Genomic DNA, 24551 nt, shown 5'->3' on the forward strand with positions numbered 1-24551 from the left:
CAAAACAGAAGTTTTAGTTTGCACACATTTTTGAAAATGTGCAACAACACTGGCGCAGCAAGACATCTGAAAGAAGTGTGGTTCCGGTCTCAAAAAGGAGTTTCCAAAATATTGGACACACACACTCACCGGCCTCTTTATTAGGCACAAATTGCTAGTACCGGGTTGGACCCCTTTTGCCTTTAGAACTGTCTTAATTCTTCGTGGCATAGATTCAACAAGGTGTTGAAAACCTTCCTCAGATTTTGGTCCATATTGACATTAGTGCATTACACAGTTGCTGCAGATTTGTTGGCTGCACATCCATGAGGCCAATCTCCCATTCCACCACATCCCAAAGGTGCTCTATTGGATGAGATGTGGTGAAGTGTGGAGGCCATTGGAGTACAGTGACTGGATATGGTGAGTGTGGAGGCCATTGGAGTACAGTGACCTGATCTGGTGAGTGTGGAGGCCATTGGAGTACAGTGACTGGATCTGGTGAGTGTGGAGGCCATTGGAGTACAGTGACCTCATTGTCATGGTGAAGAAACCAGTGGTGAGATGATTGGAGCTTTGTGACATGGTGCATAATCCTAATGGAAGGAGCCATCAGAAGATGGGGACACTGTAGTCATAAAGGGATGGACATGGTCAGCAACAATACTCAGGAAGGCCGTGGTGTTTAAACGAAGCTCAATTGGTACTAAGGGGCCCAAAGTGTGCCAAGAAAATATCCCCCGCACCATTAAACCACCAGCCTGAACAGTTGATACAAGGCAGGATGCCTCCAATTTATGTTTACTCCGAATTCCGACTGTAGCATTTGAATGTCACGAAATCAAGACTCATCAGACCAGGCAACGCTTTTTAAATCTTCTATTGTCCATTTTTGGTTTGCGAATTGTAGCCCCAGTTTCATGTTCTTAGCTGACAGGAGTGGCACCTGGTGTGGTCTGTTGCTGCTGTAGCCCATTGATTTAAGGTTCGATGTGTTGTGCATTCAGAGATGGTATTCTGCATACCTTGGATGTAATGAGTGCTTATTTGAGTTACTGTTGCCATTCTATTATCTGGACAATATCTGGACATCTCAGCAGGGCATTTTCCTCCACACAACTGCCTCTCACTGGATATTTTCTCTTTTTTGAACAATTCTTTGTAAACCCGAAAGATGGCTGTGCGTAAAAATCCGAGTAGATCAGCAGTTTTTGACCAGCCTGTCTGGCACCAAAAACCATGCCACGTTCAAAGTCGCTTAAATCCCCTTTATTCCCCATTCTGATGCTCGGTTTGAACTTCAGCAAGTTGTCTTCACCATGTCACGTTGCCTAAATGCATTGAGTTGCTGCCATGTGATTGGCTGATTAGCAATTTGTGTTACCAAGCAATTGAACAAATGTACCTAATAAAGTGGCCGGTGAGTGTATAACAATGCACAAACAGTGAGCAGGTTCACCTGGAGGCAATCCCTTCCGCAAAAGGTAAGGTAGCACATCACAACAGTATAATGTATAGAGAGAAATAGCCGCACTCCAACTTGAAGGTGAAAAATATAAAATCTGTTTTATTCGTATCCAGAAGATAAAATCAATTCAAAGTGTATCCATAATATAGTCAGAGACAAGAGATGAACGCATAGTAGTTCACGCGTTTCACGGATAAACGTCCGCTTCACAAGCCCAACATCACTCAATAGTGGATTAAATCAGCCTTTTTCAACCAGGGTGCCCAGGCACCTTGGGGTGCCTTGGCAAAATGCCTAAAACTTGCCCCAAAATTGGAAACCAGCCAGCGTGTGCATAAAGCTGCCTTTTAGTTACACAAAGCCACAGGTTTCTATTGGGCACCATTACAAACTTCTTAAAGGCACCTTAGCTGAGTAATGGAGAAAAATTGAGGTAGAAGAGTGATAGAAGTGGAATACTAGGCGGTACCGGTTTGCAAAAGTGTATTTGCTATGGAAGAATTAATCACTTCCAATATTGGGTTTCCTACTTGTGTAGTTGTTGCTGTGTTATACAAAACTATTAATAGTTTTTACATTTTAGAATGGGGTGCTTCAAGACTGTCCATAATTTTTGAAGGGTGCCTCGAGACTGTCCATAATTTTTAGGAGTGCTTCGAGACTGTCCATAATTTTTGAAGTGTGCCTCGAGACTGTCCCTAATTTTTTTAAGGGTGCTTTGAGACTGCCCATAATTTTTAAGAGTGCCTCGAGACTGTCCATTTTTTAAGGGTGCCTCAAGGATGTCCATTATTTTTTAAGGGTGCCTCGAGGCTGTCCATAATTTTTTAAGGGTGCCTCGAGGCTGTCCATAATTTTTTAAGAGTGCCTCGAGACTGTCCATTTTTTAAGGGTGCCTCAAGACTGTCCATCATTTTTTAAGGGTGCCTCAAGACTGTCCATCATTTTTTAAGGGTGCCTCGAGACTGTCCATATATTTTAAGAGTGCCTCGAGACTGTCGATTTTTTAAGGGTGTCTCAAGACTGTCCATAATTTTTAAGGGTGCCTCGAGGCTGTCCATATATATTAAGAGTGCCTCGAGACTGTCCATAATTTTTGAAGGGTGCTTTGAGACTGTCCATAGTTTTTAAGAGTGCCTCGAGACTGTCCATAATTTTTGAAGGGTACCTCGAGACTGTCCATAATTTTTTAAGAGTACCTCGAGACTGTCCATTTTTTAAGGGTGCCTCGAGACTGTCCATATTTTTTTTAAGGGTGCCTCTGGACTGTCCATATATTTTAAGAGTGCCTCGAGACTGTCCATAATTTAAGGGTGCCTCAAGACTGTCCATAATTTTTTAAGGGTGCCTTGAGATTGTCCATATTTTTTTAAGGGTGCCTCAAGACTGTCCATAATTTTTTAAGGGTGCCTCGGGACTGTCCATATATTTTAAGAGTGCCTCGAGACTGTCCATATATTTTAAGAGTGCCTCGAGACTGTCGATTTTTTAAGGGTGCCTCAAGACTGTTCATCATTTTTTTTAAGGGTCCCTCAAGACTGTCCATCATTTTTTAAGAGTACCTCGAGACTGTCCATTATTTTTTAAGAGTGCCTCGAGACTGTCCATATTTTTTTTAAGGGTGCCTCTGGACTGTCCATATATTTTAAGAGTGCCTCGAGACTGTCCATAATTTAAGGGTGCCTCAAGACTGTCCATAATTTTTTAAGGGTGCCTTGAGATTGTCCATATTTTTTTAAGGGTGCCTCAAGACTGTCCATAATTTTTTAAGGGTGCCTCGGGACTGTCCATATATTTTAAGAGTGCCTCGCGACTGTCCATAATTTAAGGGTGCCTCGAGACTGTCCATAATTTTTAAAGGGTGCCTCGAGACCGTCCATATATTTTAAGAGTGCCTCGCGACTGTCGATTTTTTAAGGGTGCCTCAAGACTGTCCATAATTTCTTAAGGGTGCCTCAAGACTGTCCATAATTTTTTTAAGGGTGCCTTGGGACTGTCCATATATTTTAAGAGTGCCTCGAGACTGTCCATAATTTAAGGGTGCCTCAAGACTGTCCATAATTTTTTAAGGGTGCCTCGAGGCTGTCCATAATTTAAGGGTGCCTTGAGGCTGTCCATTTTTAAAGGGTGCTTTGAGACTGTCCATAATTTTTTAAGGGTGCCTCGAGGCTGTCCATAATTTTTTTAAAGGGTGCCTTGACTGAAAAAAGGTTGAGAAACACTAGGATTAAACCACCCCTCAGTGTTGTTTCTACAGCAGATCCCTATCACAAGAGTGGAGAGGATAGCAGTCCACCTCCGCACGGGCTGCCAGCCAAGTCCCAGCACCCCACATCTTACTTGTCCTTTGAGGCAGCTAATGCTTCACAATGACCTTATGTTGTCCAGGCCAGCTGGGACATTGACCCATACCTAACCTATACCCAACCTTCACCACTTATAGTTACAGCTGTTCACACCGACCTAGATGGCTTCTGTTACATCCTGTTGGGTCAGTAGGTTAAGGTTAAAGCAGCAATAAAAAAAAATAAAAAAAACTACATAAGCATAAAACCCCAACCACATTCGTGTGTGCAATGGTTCCCAGCAATGTGAATCTGGACTTTCAGATTTCCACCCCCTGGCTTCTTTAGCTCGGCAACAACCAATAAAAAACACAACACTGATTACTGAACTTCCAGGACTTAGACCGCATTCACATTGATCCGACTTGGACCGCGACTTGTCAGTCTGACAAGTCGCGGTCCGTCACGCTCCCATTGTGTAGTACAGGAGCCGTTCTAATAGGAGCGACACAAGTCGCTCCGACTTAGAAAAAGCTTCCTGTACTACTTCGGGGCAACCTGGAGCGACTTGCATAGGCATTAATTTTATGAAGTCCGTGCAAGTCGCGCCGAAGTCACGCTGCACGCGACTTCACAGGTCGCCCCCTAAGCCGGAGCAACCTAGTGTGAACCGGCACTCAATGAAATCTCCTTTGCTATCTAGCAGGCCTGGGTGCTGGAAATGTTTTATAATCAGCATAGGCGTGCGCACCCTAATCACTTTGTGCGGTGCCGATTCTCCCTACTGTCTGTACTTCCCCCTGTGTTGCTGGCTCCCCTCCTCTCCTCTCCCGTTGGCTGCTGCGGGGGGGGGGGGGGGGGGTATTTCAGGATGGAACATGGGGGAAAAGGGCTAATCAATAGGTCATTTACTGGCCCCTTTCTTAACCACTTCACCTCCGGAAGATTTCCCCCCCCCCCCCCCTACGTGACCAGGCCATTTTTTTGCAATACGGCACTGCGTTACTTTAACTGAAACTTGTGCGGTCATGCGACACTGTACACAACAAAAATAATCCCCCCCCGCAAATGGAGCTTTCTTTTGGTGTTATTTGATCACTTCTGCAATTTATTTATTTATTTTTTTTGCGTTTTTTTTTTTTTTGCGCAATAACAAAAAAAGACAGAATTTTGAAACAAAAAACAAAATTTTCTACTTTCTGCTATAAAACATCCAATAAAAAAAAAATGAAAAAAAAAATCAAATTTCTTCACAAAATTTTAGGCCAGTATGTATTCTGCTACATATTTTTGGTGGAAAAAAATCCCAATAAGCGCAAATTTATTGGTTTGTGCAAAAGGTATAGCGTCTACAAACTAAGGGATATTTTTATATTACATTTTTTTTCTACTAGTAATGGCGGAGATCAGCGACTTATAGCGGGACTTCTACATTGTGGCGGACAATTCAGACACTAACTGACACTTTTTGGGGACCAGTGACTCTAATACAGTGATCAGTGATAAAGGATATACTTTCACTGTATTTATGAAACTGGCTGGGAAGGGGTTAACAGGGGCAATCAAAGAGTTAAATGTGTTCCTAGCCAGTGCTTGTGTACTGTGGGGGAGGTGCTTTTACTAAGGGAAGGCATAGATTCATGTCCCTGCTTTGCAGGACCACAGGATCAATGCCTTCCCTACTGACATAACGGCGATGTGCCTTGTTTACATTGGCAGATCGCTGTTCTGCCTGTGTACTGAACATTCGGCGGGTGCCAGCAGACACTGACTCAGTGGCACCCACTGTAAGTGAACACAACAGGAGCGGGCCACTGGTGGCAAGCGTGCATGTCCCAGACCCAGAGGTGTCAGATACTGTACTAGGTACGTGATCTGGCGCAGTATATCTACAGTGGGCAGACGTGAAGCAGTTAAACTGGGTTTACTATGCTTCAGTTTGTGAATGAACCAGAAGCTGCTGAGCACAGAGCACCTCCTGTTCATTCACTGTCCAGTGCAGTGGGGGCTGCAAAGAAAGGCATGCTTGTTTGAGCTTTGGGGTGCACACAAGGCCGGTGCTACCACTAGGCAAACTAGGCGGCCGCCTAGGGCGCACTACCACCTAGGGTGCAGTCATGGCCAGTGAGACATTCCTCTCCTGTCACCTTCTCATCCCCGGTGGATGTCACTTCTAGAGAGGGGGGCACTTTGTATATGAAGGGGTGGGTAGGGTTAAAGGGAGGCAGTGTGTATCTGAAGAGGGTATAGGGTAAAAAAGGGGCAGTGTGTACAGGAAGTGGGTGTAGTAGAGTGTAGTGTTAAAAGGGGGGCATTATGTACAGGAAAGGGGGCAATGTGTACAGTTATTTTTATTTTGGGGGGGGGGGGGTGCAAGTAGCTGGTCTTGCCTAGGGTGCAAAAAAGTCTAGCACCGTCCCTGGGTGCACACCCTAATGTCATAGACTGTGCACACCTATAGCATTCAGTATATAATTTGTAGTGAATAAGAATAAAAATGTAAAGCAGTTACAACAACAAATAAAAGCATAGCTCTACCCTTGTGGCAAATGTGTTCCCACAAAGCAGGATAAAGTAGTGATCGACCGATAACGTTTTTCATTGCAGATACCGATATTTTGGTCATCGCGTATCGGTGTCAGCCGATATTTTCGTACATTTAAAAAAAATTTTTTTTTCTTGTTTTTTTTTACTTGACAGGTACTGTTGTGGAGGGATCTGGGGGTCTAAAAGACCCCAAACCCCTCCTCTGCACTTAAAAGCATTCAAAACGCCAAGTTTGGCTGTTTTGAAGGCTGTCATTTTTTTAATCTGGCGCCGAGTACCCGGGAGTGGTGTCACGATATCACTTCTGGGATTTTGCATGCAGACTCAATCAGAGCCGAATGCGGCTTTGATTGGGTCCTCGGCGGCCGTGCAGGCTGGTTGCCGGGCCTCCCCCACTGGCGGGAGACCCGGGCGAGCCGCGAAAAGCGTCGGGAGGGGGCGGGACATCACCTCCCGCTCCTTGTAATGACAGCCGAGCGGCTTCTCAGCTGCATCAGTTGTCATTACAAGACAGCCGACCGTCGGCTATGGACGCCGGTACTGGGGTGATGCCTCTAGCTGCAGGCATCACTCCGGTACAGCACATTCCGAAATATCGGCAATATCGGTAAACTGGCCGATTCCGATATATCGGGGAAAGTGCATATCGGCCCTTGATATATCGGCTTTGCCGATAATCGGTCGATCCCTGATATATAGCAATAAGCAACTTGGCAAGCAGGACTAATTACTTGTCTGGCTCATAAAGACTCATCAAGTTCCTTTAGTGCCCAGTGGGAAATGTTCAGATTGTCTCAGAGGACAACTGCAGATTCAGTATGTTGTGGTTGGTCAAAGACAGGTCTCATCTTGGTGGCAACCAACGTTTGAGCATGTCCATTTGGGCACAGTGGATATTCAAGAAGGAACTTTAAAAAGTTAAAAAAAAAAAAGGTCAACAGCTATAAATACTGCAGTTGTTGACTTTGAGGCAAACCGATATCTTCCAGTCCATGGAAACCAGAGCCGTCTTCCATGCTTTGACCTTCTGGTGTCGCCATCTTGGATTGCAGAGCCAGCTGTGACTCCTTACTAAGCATGCATGAGGCATGGCAGTAAAAGGGAGTCTGGTCCTACAGCGAGGGGGATGCAGGCAGAGCGCACATCATTCTTGCTTAGGCAAGGATTGAGGAAGTGGTAGAAGGCTTCCAACCCCCCAAAAAAAAGGTTACCTTCTCCCTCTCGAAAAAAAAAAAGGGGTGCAAGTGTGTTCAAGGCTGGGAAGGGGGAGATTGAGCTACACTCTTCTTTTTTAGGTAAAGTTCTGTTTTAACTGGTTCCGGACCGCCCACCGCATATATACTGCAGCAGGGCGGCCCTCTTGTGTGAACTAATGTAGGGCTACGTAGGTCGTGCACGCCGCCGACGGCGCGCTCCCGCCCCCACTTGGCAGCGGGGACTCTGATGCACGGGGCAGACGGCTCCAATTGCTGCCTGACACCGGCGATCGCTCCCCGCTGAGAGAGAAGAACGGTCAGCTGTTGTAAACACGGCTGACCGTTCTTCTCTCTGGAACGATCACAGAGCCCATGTGATCCTTCTATATAGGATCACATGTCCACACCCCCCCCCCCCCCACAGTAAGAATCACTTCCTTAGGCTCACATTTAACAACTTGATCACCCACAGTGTTAACCCCTTCCCTGCCAGCATCATTATTACAGTAACAGTACATATTTTTATCACTAAATTGCTGTAGTAATGTCACCGGTACCCCCAAAAGATTAAAAAATGGCAGTTAGGGGTCCGATCTGTCCACCGCATTGTCGCAGTCCTGCTAAAAAAATCACAGATTGCCGCCATTACTAGTAAAAAAAAAAAAAAAAATTACAAATCTTTCCCGTAGTTAGTAGACGCAATAACTTTTGCGCAAACCAATCAAAATACGCTTATTGCGATTTTTTTTTCTTTTTACCAAAAATATGTAGCAGAGAACAAATTGGCCTAAAATTTAATTTAAAAAAATTTTGATTTTTTAAATTATTTTTTTTGGGAGTGTTATATAGCAGAAAGTGAAAAATATTGTTGTTTTTTTTTTTGTTTTGTTTTTTTCAGAATTTTTTTCAGAATTGTAGAATCTATAATATAGCTCAAAAAAAAAAAAAAAAAAAAAAAAAAATCGCAGACGTGATCAAATATGACTAAAAGAAAGCTCTGTTTGTGGGGAAAAAAGGACATCAATTTTATTTGGGTACAGCATCGCACGACCGCGCAATTGTCCGTTAAAGTAACGCAGTGCCAAATTGCAAAATATGGCCTGGTCATTAAGGGGGAAAATCCTTCCGGTCTAGAAGTTGTTAAAGACCCAACATCCAAAGGGGGGTCTATGGCGGCGAAAAGGGGCTGAGCAGGGGTGAAATTAAAATTATGCCCCCCCTGAAAAAAGTTCTGCGGACGCCCATGATCTCTCCTTTCTTTCCCTTCATCGATCACAGGAGCTGGGACGAGCTCCATCCCTTGCTGGCACCCTGCAACGGATTCCCCATGTCGACCGAGCTTGAGCAGCACGCCTATCTTTTGTGGGTCACATCGATTATTGCTAGCGGCTATACCAGCCACTAGCGATAATTGTACTGTATGCAAAAGTTGATGGATCGATCAACTTGGTACATTCAGCCTGTCTATACATGGTTCAGATCTCAGCCGGTTCCTGCTGCACCGGCCGAGATTCAAACCATTTATGGCCAGTCTTAGTGTGGTCAGTCTGCAACAAGAAATGCAGTTACTGGCCAGAAATCAAGGCAACAAATTTTGCAACAGATTGACAAAAAGACAGTTTGCTTAAAGCGGAGTTCCGGCCTATTTTGCAACTTTAGTGATTCCTGGCAGTGGCGTAGCGTGGGTTGTCAGCGCCCGGGGCAAGGCATGTAATGTGCGCCCCCTAACCTGCGTACTTTTAGCACTCCCTGAGTACCTTCCTACAATAGTACTGACCAGCCTGATTCCTACACTGACCACTACACTAATCTACCCGATTCCTACACTAACCTATCCGTCCACTACGCTAACCTACCGGATTCCTACACTGTCCACTACACTGACCTACTTGCCCACTACACTGCCCATTGACCACTACACACTACACTGTCCACTAACACTACACTACACTGACCATTATACTACACTGTCCACTAACACTACACTGTCCACTAACACTACACTGTCCACTAACACTACCCACTACACTACACTGCCCTCTATACTGACCATTACACTACACTGACCACTGCATTAACCACTGCACTACACTGTCCACTACACTACACTACCCACTACACTGTCCACTATATACTACACTGTCCACTAACACTATACTGTCCACTATACTGACCACTAACACTACAGTACCCACTACACTGACCATTATACTACACTGTCCACTAACACTACCCACTAACCTACACTGCCCTCTATACTGACCATTACCCTTCCCACTACACTAACCACTACATTAACCACTGCACTACCCTGTCCACTACACTACACTACCCTACCCTACCCACCATTACACGACACTACCCACTACACTGTCCACTACACTACACTGACCACTAACACTACCCACTACACTACACTGCCCTCTATACTGACCATTACACTACACTGACCACTGCATTACCGACTGAACTACACTGTCCACTACATTACACTACCCACTACACTGTCCACTACATACTACACTGTCCACTAACACTATACTGTCCACTACACTGACCACTAACACTACAGTACCCACTATACTGACCATTATACTACACTGTCCACTAACACTACACTGTCCACTAACACTACCCTGTCCACTAACACTACCCTGTCCACTAACACTACCCACTAACCTACACTGCCCTCTATACTGACCATTACCCTTCCCACTATACTACACTGACCACTACATTAACCACTGCACTACCCTGTCCACTACACGACACTACCCACCATTACACGACACTACCCACTACACTGTCCACTACACTACACTGACCACTACACTGTCCACTACACTACACTACACTACACTACACTGTCCACTACAATACACTGACCATTACAATACAGTGACCACTACACGACACTACCCACTACACTTTCCACTACACTACACTACCCATTACAATACAGTGACCATTACACGACACTACCCACTACACTACGCTGACCACTACCCTACGCTGACCACTACCCTACGCTGACCACTAACTACGCTGACCACTACACTACATTAACTGTCCACTACACTACACTACACTAACTGTCCACTACACTACACTGTGCCTACTCCCCAGACCGTGTCCACTCCTAACCCCCCCCCCCCGCAATTGACTTACCGGTGTCTTGCGGTCTTGATCCATCTGCTCTGCCGCTGCCACATGGAGAAGACAGCGACTCAGACGGCGAGGCGGGGGTTCCAGAAGCAACCGTTTGCGCCTGGGCCACCCACGCTGCGCCACTGGCCAGCCCCGCTGCAGCACATGACGATGTTCGCCCAGTCACAGGGCGCCGGCCAGCCATCGCTGAGCCTGAAGATGGCGGTGGCTGGAGTGACACATGCAATTGAAATTGTAAAAATTGAGAGTGTGACACTGGTGCGGTGCGCCCCCCGGAATGTTGCGCCCGGTGCCATTGGCCCCCCCCCCCGCACCCCCACGCTACGCCACTGATTCCTGGAGTGCTCGCTATGCTGATCAACAATTGGGCATTTTCAATTTTTTTTGGGGGTCCCTTACCTTATTTTCAGGGCATTTTTGATTGTACTTCATCCATCTCCCCCCTGTGTGGCCACGGCCACCGACATCACTTCCACCTTTGCATTGCATCCTGGGAGCTGTTTGTCATCACTCCCAGGAGGCTGCAATCAGGAAGAACTCCCAGAACACTCCCTGAAATCAGGAAGAAGGACAGATGATTACACTGCGGCTTCAGATGCCCACATCTAAGATGGCCGCACCCAGACAGCGTTTTTAAACGTAAGATTTTGACTAAAATCCAATACTGTACACCTTGTAAGTATGAGAATAGCGGTTCTGTAAAGGGCGATGGATTAGTATTATAGGAGTATTTTTAGTTAAAAAAAGGTATTTGAGGCTGGAACTCCGCTTTAAGAAAACTATATACAGTGAGGCATGATGCCAAACATACTGAAAAATAATTTAGGGTATACATACACTTTTAATTGTCATGGTGCCAGCATTGGAGCAGGTTTACAGTAAAGGCTGATCTGGCAATAATCATGATGCTGTTGTTCCGCGCGATTACAAAATGTCTATTTGTGGAGCCAAATCATGCAATTATACATTGTCTCCGAGTTCTTGCTATCTTGGCAGAACACAATAGTCAGTTAATCCCACGTCCAGCATGCATGGCGAGGCTTTGTCTGAAATATCTCCAAGCTGGACTCCAAATGTGTGAGGCATTAAGTGATTGGGGACATTGGGTTAATCACTTTCACTCTGTGATGACCCATTAGTCACATTCCAGATATTTTTCACTTTGATCTCTCGACAAATGGTCCGACTATGATCTCAGAAACCATTGAGGTCTCTTAGAACATTAGATGCGGATTGGTGAAATGCGCTTACATACTGGAACAAATTATTTCTTCTCAACACTTTTTTACCATGAGATCTAAATAGGCATACATCTCCCCGAGGACAATGGGTGGCAAGAAATGGTCTTCCCTTGAATCATGTGTCACCAGCCATACCATAGTTATCTTGCGTGCTATGAGTTGAAAGAATTCTATAAATGAGAAAAGAATAAATTCCCATATGGTCACTATTTTATAGGAGAATGTTGAAAATAAACCTTACATGGAGCAAAAAGGAACTGCCCACATTTTCCATCGTCTGAGATTTGATTGTCAAGTCTCAACTGAAACAGTTAAAATGGCTCTTCAGGTTTTGGGTTTTTATTGGATAGATTTTATTGAGGGCTTGGACTTTTTCTGGTTCTAAAGGATGGTTTGGATTCTTGATGTTGGGGAGAGCAGCTATTTATGGGGGCAACGTGCTAGCTAGAAAGGTTGGTCTTCTTCCATGGTTACTCTCTACCTTCTGAGGGCCTTGGGTAAAGCTGGACAGCTAGAAAAAGAAGTAGAGAGTGTATGCATGTGCAATTCAAAATCGAAATTCTGACAAAATTTTCGTATTTGGAGATTTGGATGTATCCGAGTTTCTGAATTACAATTGTAACAAATTCAAACAAATCTGAAATAACGAAATGAAATTTCATCCAAAATAAAGAATTATCCATATTAAAATCAGATTTGAAACAATTTTGAAAACAAAAATCTAATTTGTGAAACATATTGCTGCTTTCCTTCAAAGACTGTGTGTATTAGAATATAGCTGCCTCCCAACATTTTTCTAAAAGAACAGAATAAAATAAAATAGAATATAAAATAAAGGAATAGTATACAAAATAATAGAAAAGAAAAAATATAATAGAAAACTAATAGAATAGAAAAAAAAATGGAAAAAATAAGAAAATAATAGATTAAAATAAAATAGAAAGAATAGGGCAGTTTTCCAAAATAGTAAAAACCAGAATGGAATAAAAAAAAAGTCTTTTGAAAATTCAAAATTTCAAATTTTGAATAGAATAAAATAAAAAGAATACAGCCGTCTTCCGAAATTTGAATTTAGAAAATAGAATAAAATAAAAAACATTATAAAAAAGAATAGAAAATAATGGAATTGGATAGAATAGAATAGAAAATAAAATAGTAGAATAGAAACAAATAGAAAAAAAAAAAAAAAAGGAAAAAAATTAGAATAAAATAGAAAGAAAAAAAATCATCTTCCAAATGTCAAATAGAATAGCATAAAAACAGAACAGAATAAAATAGAAAGAATATAGCCATCTTCAAAAATTCTAATTTAGAAAAGGAAAGAATAGAAAAAAAAACAGAATAGAATAAAATAGAAAGAATATAGCCATCTTCCAAAATTAGAATTTTGAATAGATTAGAGTAAAATAGAAAGAAAATAGCCATATTTCGAATAGAATAGAACCAGAAATTCTTCACAATTAATTTGAATCACTTAGATATTTTCAAATCGAATTGGATTTGAATCCGGTTGTAAACAAATAAATGGAATGAAACAAATTTAGTTATGAAGAATGCAATGAAATTAAAATGGTAACTTAACAAATCAATCCAAAACGACACAATTTTTTTTTCGTTCTGCACATGTCCAGTAGACCAGTGGTCCTCAACTCCGGTCCTCAGGGCACACTAACAGGCCAGATTTTAAGTATTACCTTGGGGAGATGCAGACTAGAATACTGCAATCACTGAGCAGTAAATGATATCACCTGGGCTGTATTTCAGTTATCTTGCAAACCTGGCCTGTTAGTGGGCCCTGTAGGCCAGGGTTGAGGACCACTGTAGTAGAGTGTAAAAAAGATGAATAGGTGAGTTGGCTGTGTGTTGTATCACAACCCCAGAGGAAGGAGAATTCTACAAACGTCAGAATACATTAGTACTAGGGATAGGCCGATTATCGGCAAGGCCGATATATCGGGGGCCGATATGCACATTCCCCGATATATCGGTATCAGCCTCAGGACTGGCTGATATTGCCGATATTTTTGTGAGGTCATTCTGCCTTCTAAGGCCACCTCCCTCGTCTTGGACAGCCTCGTCTGGAGTCGGGAATAGTCTCGCGGGAGTGTATCACAGCCATACACCCACCCACAGCAGCCCGGTGCAAGCCAGCCACCCACATCCACACGCCCTGTACCAGCCAGCCACCCACAGGCACTGTACCAGCAAACCAGCCACCCACAGGCTCTGTACCAGCCACCCATATGACCTGTACCCGCCAGCCACCCATAGGCCCTGTACCAGCCACCCACAGGCCCTGTACCAGCCAGCCATCCAAAGGCTCTGTACCAGCCAGCCACAGGCCCTTTACCAGCCAGCCACCCACCACAGGGTGCCAGCCAGCCACCCACCCACCACAGGGTGGCAGCCAACCATCCACCCACCACAGGGTAAAATATCGGTATCGGCCCTGAAAAAAACATATCGGTCTATCCCTAATTAGTACAGACCTACATACAATGGTTTGAACTCGACTGACTCACCACTTCATCTTTTTGGTGGTCTACTTCAGGTTTTAACTGCTGTCTGTGGCTTGTTTGGGAGAAATGGTAGCACACAACTGACTAAAGTTTGAAATACTATGCACAACAAAATATAAAATGAGTATCCTTCTGCTCTTTGTGTTTTTCAGATGCTAGTCGCCGACTTAAAGAATAGCACCATGGAAAAGACCCCAGAGCACATCGCCCTCAGCGAGTACAGCATCGCAGACATATCTTCTTCTGAATCCAAAGACCTGGTAACCAGCAGGACTGAAAGCACCTTGTACAGTTCCTCAAGAAGCGAGTCTTTGTGGAATACCGTACACCGCAGTGCCTGGGACACTTACCAAAAGCCAATCATTATTATGTCCATTGGGGGTTCAGTCTTCCTTTTGGGGATCATAATGACCACAATGAACTTCGTCTATACCTACGCTCCAGTCTCCAAAAACTTTGGACCTGTGGCTCTCTCCATCGGACTGATGGTCTTAGTTGTTGGTTTGGTATGGGTGCCCATCATCAGGAAGAAAAGGAAACAAAGGTCAGCCTCGCGGCTTTTCAACAATTCACGTCAGTTTTTCTTTCATTTTTGAGCTTTTTTTCAGAAGTCTGGCCACAGGAGTTACCATCAGAAAATGTCCCAAAGCTACTTGCTCGGTGGACGCATCGAGTCTTGGATCTCATAACCCTAAAGAATATTGCCAAGAAGGTAAATGGTCCTAAAATGTTTTCACATGACAAAAAAAAAAAAGGGAGAGCTGGGAAATGGTGGCGTAAAGGAGCAAATGTGCTGCTGGGCCACCACAGCAAGAGACGGCCTTCACCGAAAAGGGTAAAATGCCTCTTTAAGGGGCTGCAAATGCCAAATGAAGGAATGCATGATCACTCTTTGGTTTGCATAATCCCCATCTTAAAGGCATGGAGCTGGTGCTTTGTAGCCATATGGCTACCCTACAAGAAGGATAAAGCTGTTGAACCTTCATAACTTTTACCCATGAACTGTTTCCCATAATTCCCTACTCATGGAATGGCTTGCCTGCCAGGATCAAAAGAAAACATGACCAACCTGTTTCTTTTTTTTTTTTTTACATCTCTCATCCCCGCTCATCATCTTATCTTCAGGAGTTTTGTTTTTCTTTTATACGTACTGGAACTTCTTCCCACCCAATGATGCAGCCCTTTAAGTGGGCGTGGCCTTTTCTCTATGCAGACAGTAACAGATGGATCGGGCAGAACCTCTGGCAACTTGCATGACAAGTTATATTTAAAATTCATTTTATGCACATAACAGTTTGCAAAGGAATTGATACTATATCTGCTAAAAAGATTATATACACCTGTATAATAATTCAAGTATTTTTTTTACTATCAAAGCTTTTAAAATGACATACTTTTATTTTTATTCTGTACTGACGTTCTGCAGTGGAAGGAATGTTACGAAATGTATTTATTGCAATTGTGAATATTCAAAAGCGTGTCTTTTTCAGGAAAATAAACCTTATTAAGCGTGGATTGGGGTGCCCCTTCAACGCCAATCTGGAGACAGATTTTATCACCATAACTTAAAGGCATTGTACACTTTCAAATAGTTTTGTTGTTTTAACTAGGTATTCCTTCAGTTATAAACAAGCAAAAAGTTGGGGGAGCAAACCCTGAACATGTATTTCTAAAGCTGGTGCAGCTATGAACCAAGCGACATGCATATTAAAAAAGAATAGCGCACACATGCAAAAGAAACTACTATCAAATATGAAGACAATCCATAAATAAAAATGGGGATTTGGCCATATGGTGGGAACAAATCCCCATTTTTATTTATGGACTGTCTTCATATTTGATAGTAATTTCTTTTGCATGTGTGCGCTATTCTTTTTTAATATTCATTCAGTTATATTCCCGGTATCATATCTTTGCCTTACAGTTTAATGGTGAGCTCACATGTCGTGACCGCAGTTTGTAGTTTCGTGGCTGATCGATTCCCCTATGTCCATGTATTCATTCACCTTGCTTGTCCCTATACACTAAAGGGACAGACAACTTCCTGTTCCAGATCACACAGCATCCAAACCGTGCCTCGCCTTTTCCCCTGTGTTGTATCCCAAATGAGGGAGTGGTACAGGAGCGTAACTACAGGGGTTGCAACTGCAACCGGGCCCCATGCTCCAGGAGGCCTGTTCGGCTCCCCTGTACACCTGGATAGGAGGGGCAGCGGGGGCAGCATGTAGAGAAATCACTTTTCTCCTTTTTCCTCCTGTAGCTGCAGGGGGAAAATGGAGGAGATTAGTTCCTCTGTATGCTGCCCCCACTACTCCTCCTATCCAGTTAACTTGTGTTCTGCTGTCTCTGGTCCCCTGTGTGCTCCCCTGGTCCCCCCCCCCCCCCACTGTGCTCCCTCCCCTCTCCTGTTGGCTGCTGCAGAGGATGTGTCACAATAGAGAACCAGGAAGGGGTCGGTAAATATGTAATTTACCAGCTCCTTCCTTTTCTGAATGGACAGAGTCATAGTCAGTGACATTGTAAAAAAAATAAAATGATAAAAAATAATACAATTAAAATACCAAAAAATAACAACAACTACTGACACCAGTGGGTGAACTTCCAGCATTGCAAAGGTCACACTTGCAACCGGGCCCTGGCATTCCACCACCGTGGGGAGGCCCCAAGATGGCAGGAAGGGGGCCCACTGCAGAACTTGTGAAATGGTCCCACTGCAGGATCATAATAAAGAGCCCAGTAACGAGAGTAAAGGGCCCCAGAATCAGTGGGAAGAGCCCCAGGCTTGGAGGGAAGGGCCATGAAAGGCTGCATGGTGATCTGTTAAATTGTTCTACGGTTTGTGTCTGTGGCAGATCCAATTGCTGGTTAGCTCTCATCTGCAGTGCACTAGACTAAGAGACCCAGGGATTGTGGGATATGAAGTTTCCTTACAGGAAGTGTCAGTTCTTAGACTACAGACAGACGCCATGCATTAACTGGTTATAGACCACCCCACGCAGAAATACTACGGCAAGTTGGCTATCCTGCGCAAAATCACATACCTGTACGTGATTTCTTGCACTGGGTTTGGGGCATGCGCTGCCGGCGACCCACTCCTGCTGTGAATGGACACAGCAGGAGCCAAATCAGTGGGTCTGGCGGATGTGATGTCTGCCGGGACTTGCCGATTGTTGTCAGGAGAGGCAGAACGGCGGTCTGCCTATGTAAACAAGGCAGACCGCCGTTCTGTGAGAGAGGAAGATGGAGATCTTGTGTTCCTGCTAAGCGGGAACACGGTTCTCTCTCTTTCCCCAGTCAAAGCACGTAGCATGATTTCTTACACTGGGTCTGGAGGTGCGCGTGCCGCCGGCGACCAGCTCCCGCTGTGATTGGACACAGCAGGAGTCAATCAGCTGGCCCAGCAGACCTGATGTCTGCCGGGACCCACCGATCGTTCCCAAGGCAGACAGGACGGTGGTGTAAACAAGGCAGATTGCCTTTCTGTGACAGGAGAAGACAGAGATCTTGTGTTTCTACTTAGCAAGAACACGGATCTCTGTTTTCCCCCTCGGTCAAAGCACCTCCTCCACACAGTTACAAAGCACTCCCTAACAGCAAATGAAACCCTTTGATTGCCCCGATGTTAACCCTTCTCTGCCAGTGTCATTAGTACAGTAACCATGCATGTTTTTAGTAGAAAATTGTAGCAGGTATGGAATGGCTCTATGTAGAGCTGCACGATTAATCGTTAAAAAAAAATGTTATCTCGATTCAATACCCCCCCCCCCCCTTCACGATCTTAAAGGAGTTGTAAAGTCAGAAAAAAAAACGAGACTTTACAATCACTTAGGCTTCTTTCAAGCGGAGCGGACCGTATTGCGATCCGTTTCAGGCACTTTTTTTTTTTCACGGACACGGATGACACTTGTATCATCCGCTCCGTATGTCCGCATATCATCCCATTTGTTTGCGGATGATATATGGACATAATGCATGTCTATGGGGATTGCGGATGTCAGCGGATGACACCTCTGACATGCGATTTTGCATCCTTTCCGTTTTTTAAACGGAAGAAAAATAGGGTTCTGTTCTGTTCCAAAAAACGGAACAGAACTGAAAGGACGCAAATCGGATGACATGCATTATGTCCGTATATCACCCGCAAACGGATGGGGTGATATACGGACATACGGAGCGCCCGTGTGAAAGGGGCCTTAGTGCCGGTTCACACTAATACGACTTGTCAGGCGACTTGGTCAGCCTGGCAAGTCGTGCACCGTTGCGGTCATTGAGTAGTACAGGACCGGTTCTAATAGGAGCGACACAAGTCGCTCCGACTTAGAAAAAAGGTCCTGTACTACTTTGGGGCGACCTGGAGGCGACTTGCATTGACATTCATTTTATGAAGTCTGTGCAAGTGGCGCTGAAGTCGCGCTCCACGCGACTTCACAGGTCGCCCCCTAAGTCGGAGCGACCTAGTGTGAACCGGCACTTAGTCTGGCTTTTCCACGATGCACATGTTAAAACAAGTGCAGAGCGGATGTCTGCTAAGGGTTGTAAAAAAAAAAAAAAAAAAATAGCTGTTTATCAACATTGCTCAGCGCGGAGATAAATCGAAACATTGTATCATTTGGTTCTTTCAGATCAAAGGTTGAACTTCTGCAAATGAGGGCAGTTTAATCATTAAGAGGAAGTAAAGTCAGTGTTTTTTTTTTTCCTTTTTTGTTACCTGAAAAGTAAAAGGCATATTGTGCTAGTTTGCACCGCATACTAGCACATTATATGACACTTACCTACAAACAAAGCCTTCGTGGTCCCCGCTGGAGGCCGCATCCATCTTCACCCAAACTCCTTCCGGGTCCACAGACTCCGGCTGTGCTAAAGGGCCGGAACCGCGTGATGTCACTCCCACGAAAGCGTGCAGGAGCCGCTGGTCACGGCACTGGGCTCTGAAGAAATGCCACGGTCAGCCATTTTAGAGTGCATGTGCCGATTTTAAGGCAGGCTGATCCCAGTAGGGCATTTGGGTTTTAAATTTTACCAAAATATGATCTGTAGTACCAAACATGGAGACAATGCACAACCTTGTGACAGCACCTCGTGTGCCTGGGTTATCTAACCCAGCTCTGACAGATGGAGCTGGGAACTCGATTGCACAAAATCTCACCAACCCTTAAGAGGTGCAATAAAAAAAAAAAAATGGTGTACACGAGCGGACAGAACACATCTGCTTTGTTTGTACAGCTAATATAGCGGCAAGAGTAAACATTTTATTCCTAAATGTGGGATAATGGGATTTTTGACATATCGTAAATCCATTTCTCTGATGTTCATTGACAGACACAGCTCCTGATCTTCATAACCATTGGCTTATACTGCCCCCTACAGGAGTAGGGCACTAGGCAGAAAAATAATCTGGCTATGCCTATGGGCAGTCCCAGGGGGTATACTCCCCCCTCCCTGCTAAAGGTATTCCGTTTTTTTTTCTGCCTAGTCAGGAATAAGGACCTAGTTTCTTGCTGGGATCTCTGGTCCTGGCAAATATTTTCCTTTTTTAGAACTCAGTTTTGTTACAAGCAGTTTCAGAATTACAACTCCACAGTGGGGTGGGTGCCGTGTCCCTCAATGAACATCAGAGAAATGGATTTTACGGTAAGCCAAAAAATCCCATTTTCTCCTTCATTTATTGACGGACACAGCTCCTGATATTCATAACCATTGGGACGTCCTAAAGCAATGTTAAACATGAGGGGTGGGAACAGCAAAAAAAAAATTCCCCAGGCTATAAACAGTAGCCAACCAGGCCACAGGAGCTCAACCAAAACAACTGGGGACCACCTGGAAAACAACAATACACCCTCAAAGAGAATCAAGTCCTCTAAACAGCAGCCTGCAAAACCTTGCAGCCAAAAGAAGCATCCGCAGATGCCAACACATCCACTTTATAGAACTTTGTGAAAGTGTGCATCAATGACCAGGTGGCCGCCTTGCAAACCTGCTCACTGACACCTGATGACGAAAGACCCAGGAGGCACTAAGTAGTAGTAGAGTGTGCCTTGATAGGGAAAGGAGGAACCTGACCCTTGATGGAATAGGCCTGAATAACCGTCTGTCTGATCCATCTGGAAATGGTCGCAGAGGAAGCAGACAACCCTTTCTGAGGCCCATCCGTGAGCACAAATAATGAGTCTGACTTCCTAAAAGATCGTAGCTGCCAGGTACACCCTAATTGCCACATCCAAGGCATGCAAGGCAATTTCCTTCAGATGTTTCAACCTGTGGCACAGAAAAGGCAACATGAATGAAAATTAGAGGCAACCCTTGGGAGGAACGACGAACAGGGGCAAAGAACCACCTTATCTCTGTAAATCACCAAGTAGGGTGAACGACAGGATAACGCCACCAGTTCCGACACCCTGTACGCAGAGGTGATAGCCACCAAAGAGGCCACCTTCTGGGACAGCGTAAGCAGGGGAATCTCCCGAAGATTCTTAAAGCAAGGCTTCTGGAGGAATGAAAGCACCAAATTTAGGTCACAAGGCGGCAACGGAGCCCGCACTGGAGAAACCAAATGTCAGACACCCTGAAGATAGGTACACACCAGGGAGTGTGTCACCAAGGGTTGTTGGAAGAAGACCGTCAAAGCCGACACCTGGCCCTTGATGGTACTCAAGGACAATTGTTGCTTGATCCCCTGTTGAAGGAAGGTCAAGATCCGAGCCCCCGAGAAGGAGTGGGGTTGAACCCCAAGAGACTCACACCACGCAATGTATGTCTTCCACATACAATGGTAGATCTTCCTAGAAGTAGATTTCCTAGCTTTTAACCGTGTTGGAATCACTGACACAGATAAACCTCTATCCATCAACACCTGGCGTTCAACAGCCAAGCCATCAAAGCCAGTAACGGTAAAGCAGGATGGAAGATTGGTCCTTGGGACAGCAGATCCCCCCCTGAGAGGAAGCGTCCAAGGAACGTCGATGACCAGCTGCAGCAGATCTGCATACCCAGCCCAGCAAGGCCAGCCTGGAGCCACTAAGATGACCAGAATCCCTTCTGCCTCAGTCCTGCATAGAAGTCTTGGTAGAAGCTTGAGAGGAGGAAAGGCGTAAATCAGGCGATACTGACCCCATGGGGCCACCAGCGTGTCTGTGGTGTCCTCCAGAGGATCCAGTAGCTGAGCCACAAACCTCTGCAGCTTTCTGTTGAGCCCAGACACCAACAGATCCATCTTGGGGATGTCCCACCGGAGACATAACTGATGAAACACTTCCGGATTAAAAAGACCACTCCCCTTGGTCCAACGCCTGCCGACTGAAGTAATCCGCCTGCCAGGTTTCCACCCAGGGAATGTATACCAAGGAGAGGGCTGGAACGAACCGTTCTGCCCATTTTAGAATGCTGGCTACCTCCAGAGCCACCAGAACACTTTTTGTGCCCCTTGGTGATTGACATAAGCCACGGCTGTGGCATTGTCCGATTGAATGCGCATTGGACATCCCTGAAGAGGATCCGTCCAAAGGTCCAGGCACAGTCTGATCGCTCACAGTTCCAATACATTGATCGGTAGTCTGAACACTTCAGTGTTCTCTGAGAAGAATTTATGCCGAGGACACCTCCCCAGCTGGACAGGCTGGCATCCGTAGTGACCACTGTCCAATACAAGGGCCGGAAGGATTTGCCCAGCTGAAGTGCCAGGGAACGAAGCCACCATATCAAGGACTCCTTCATTTTCCGGCTCAGCAGGATCTGATTGTCTAGAGACTGTGGGGTCTTGTCCCATTTGGCCAGAATCTCCCTTTGCCGAGATCTCGTATGGCACTGTGCAAATGGAACCACCTCGAAGGTAAACACCATCAGGCCTAACACCCACATGCAAGTCCAGACAGATGACCATCTCCTGGACAGCAGAAGACGAACTGCAGCCTGCAATTTCTGGAGTTTGTCCAGAGGAAGGTGCACTCTGGCTAAACTCCTTCAGACTCGTGCTGAACTCCCTCAGAGTTTGTATGGTGATTTCCAGGTTTTCCACCAGAGCAGTAGCGGACCCGTCTTGCAGAAGGAGGTCATCCAAGTAGCCCAGTACCGTGATCCCCCATTGGCGTAACAATGCTAGCACAGGGCTAACACTTTTGTGAAGACCCGATGAGCCCAAAGGGTAACGCTATAAACTGATAAACACTCCTCTCCAATGGCACATATTGGAATGTAAGGTAAGCATCCTTTGTCAATAGAGGCAAGAAATGTGATGCAGGGATGCCACCACCGTGTGAATGGATTCCATCCTGAACTTCTGCACCCGCACAAAGCAGTTCAGCGTCTTGAGAGCTAGGATTGGACGCACCTTGCCTTCCTTTCTGGGAACTGTAAACAGGTTTGAGTAAAAACCCGGAAAATATTTCCGAAGTCGGAACTGGGACAACCACCCCTTGAGGCAACAGGTCTTGTACTGCCCCAAACAGACCTTGTAAATGGTTCGGAGACAGGCGCAAGTTGGAAGGAAACAACCTTGCCGGGGGACAAGAGTGAAACTCTATCTTGTGGCCGGACCGAATGACTTTGTGGACCCACTTGTCTTGTACCAGGGAAGTCCACGGGTCCAGGAACCAAATATGGGTGAGGGCACACCTTCATGCTGAAGGAGCCTTGCCCGCGGGTCTGGAGAAGCCCGCTTTCAGCCAGACCAGGTTCATTTGGATCCTCCAGAAGAGGCCCTGAAAGGCTTTGAGCCCTTGTCAGTCGACCTTGAGGGACGAAAAAACTTCCTATAAGCCGACAAGGGGGGCCCACGTCTATGACTATGTTCCTTGCCCTTAGTAGCCTGCGGAAGAAAAGTACTCTTTCCTCCGTGAGACCTTTAATGAGATCATCCAGGGTAGCCCCAAACAAGTGATCCCCTTGAAAGGGGAGCTTAGTCAAGGCCTTTTTAGAAGGCTGGTCCGCAGACTAGCATTTAAGCCAAAAGACACGCCAAAGGACCACTGCGGAAACAGAGAGCCAAGCCACTAAGGGAGCCGCATACAAAGAGGCATCACAGATAAACTGCAGCCCCTAGACCAGCTGGTCCGCTAGCTCAACATAGGCAGGGGGGGAAGCTATACAGTGTAAAAGCTTAGCCCACTCGGTCAGAGTTTGCGACACCAGGGCAATGGTGAATACCGGTCCTAGTGCCAAACCAGCCAAAGTGTACATATTGCGGGCCACAGCCTCTGCCTTCCTGTCAGCCGGATCCTTAAAGGCCGGGGAATCTTCAAATCATGGTTGCCTTGTTCAATCTGGAAACCGGAGGGTCCACCACTGGTGAAATAGTCCACTTCTTAATAAGGGACTCCTCATAGGGGTAACGCCTAGTAGATCGCATAGGGACCCCAAGGGGACGCTTTGGTTGTCCCTACTCTTTAGCGACAATTCTGTCAAAATAGGCAGGGAAAGGAAACACCTTTGCCGCTCTGGAAGGCTTGTGGGTGCCAAGGGAACCTGCGCCTCCGTCGCAGCTGCGTCCTCCATCTTTAGGGCCTCACGCACAGTGTTTCCACCAGCGCCTTTTTTTGCGCGGTTGCAGATGTGGAGGAATCATCCTCACTATCTGAGGATTCCGGTCGCGTGGTCGCAGACCCAGCAGGGTGACCCACGTCCGCGGCAGCCGCATCAGATTCAGGATCTGATAAGACAGATGAGGCAGGGGAAGGCAGGGGGCGCTTTTTTGCTAATCTGTCGCCTGAAAGCCACCTCCACCCAGAACACAAAGGACTCTAGGACCGCCATCAGTACATGGATGGTTAGGATCCGGGGGGCCGCAACCTCAGAGAGGGGTTAAGGTGGGGAGATGTGCTCCAATGACTCCATGAGTCACCAGGGGGACCCCACAAAAAGTGTAAAACACTGCAAAGGGACAACACCACCTGGTCGCCAGTCACAAGGCACCAAGCGATCCTTAGCAGAGAGGAGAGAACCCCACCAGAGACTCACCACCCAGCAGAAAAAGGCACCTGCAGCCACCAGGATAATCTGTACTCCACGTGCGGCGTTCAGGAAATGAAAAGATCCAGGAGTCAGCACCAGGGGATGAGGAGGGGCCCCCAACGCTAAAATTTCTGCCCACAGGGCTCCACTGTCATGGCCGCCACTATTTTCATTGGCAAACCACCACAAAATGTCTGCCGGACTAC

General features: G+C 45.7%; 1 protein-coding gene across 1 annotated transcript in view; it reads left to right on the forward strand.

Moving 5' to 3' along the window:
* PIRT (phosphoinositide interacting regulator of transient receptor potential channels) overlaps positions 1-15479 on the forward strand; it is a 47654-nt gene extending 32175 nt beyond the window's left edge. Inside the window, exon 2 of the mRNA XM_082271822.1 lies at positions 14556-15479. Within this exon, the coding sequence (XP_082127948.1) occupies positions 14556-14999 (444 nt within the window). The 3' untranslated portion in view covers positions 15000-15479. The remainder of the gene's footprint in view (positions 1-14555) is intronic.
* Positions 15480-24551: the final 9072 nt, after the last annotated feature.

The sequence above is a fragment of the Pelophylax lessonae genome (assembly GCF_965119305.1).
Source record: "Pelophylax lessonae genome assembly, chromosome: 11".
Classification (NCBI taxonomy): Eukaryota; Metazoa; Chordata; class Amphibia; order Anura; family Ranidae; genus Pelophylax; species Pelophylax lessonae.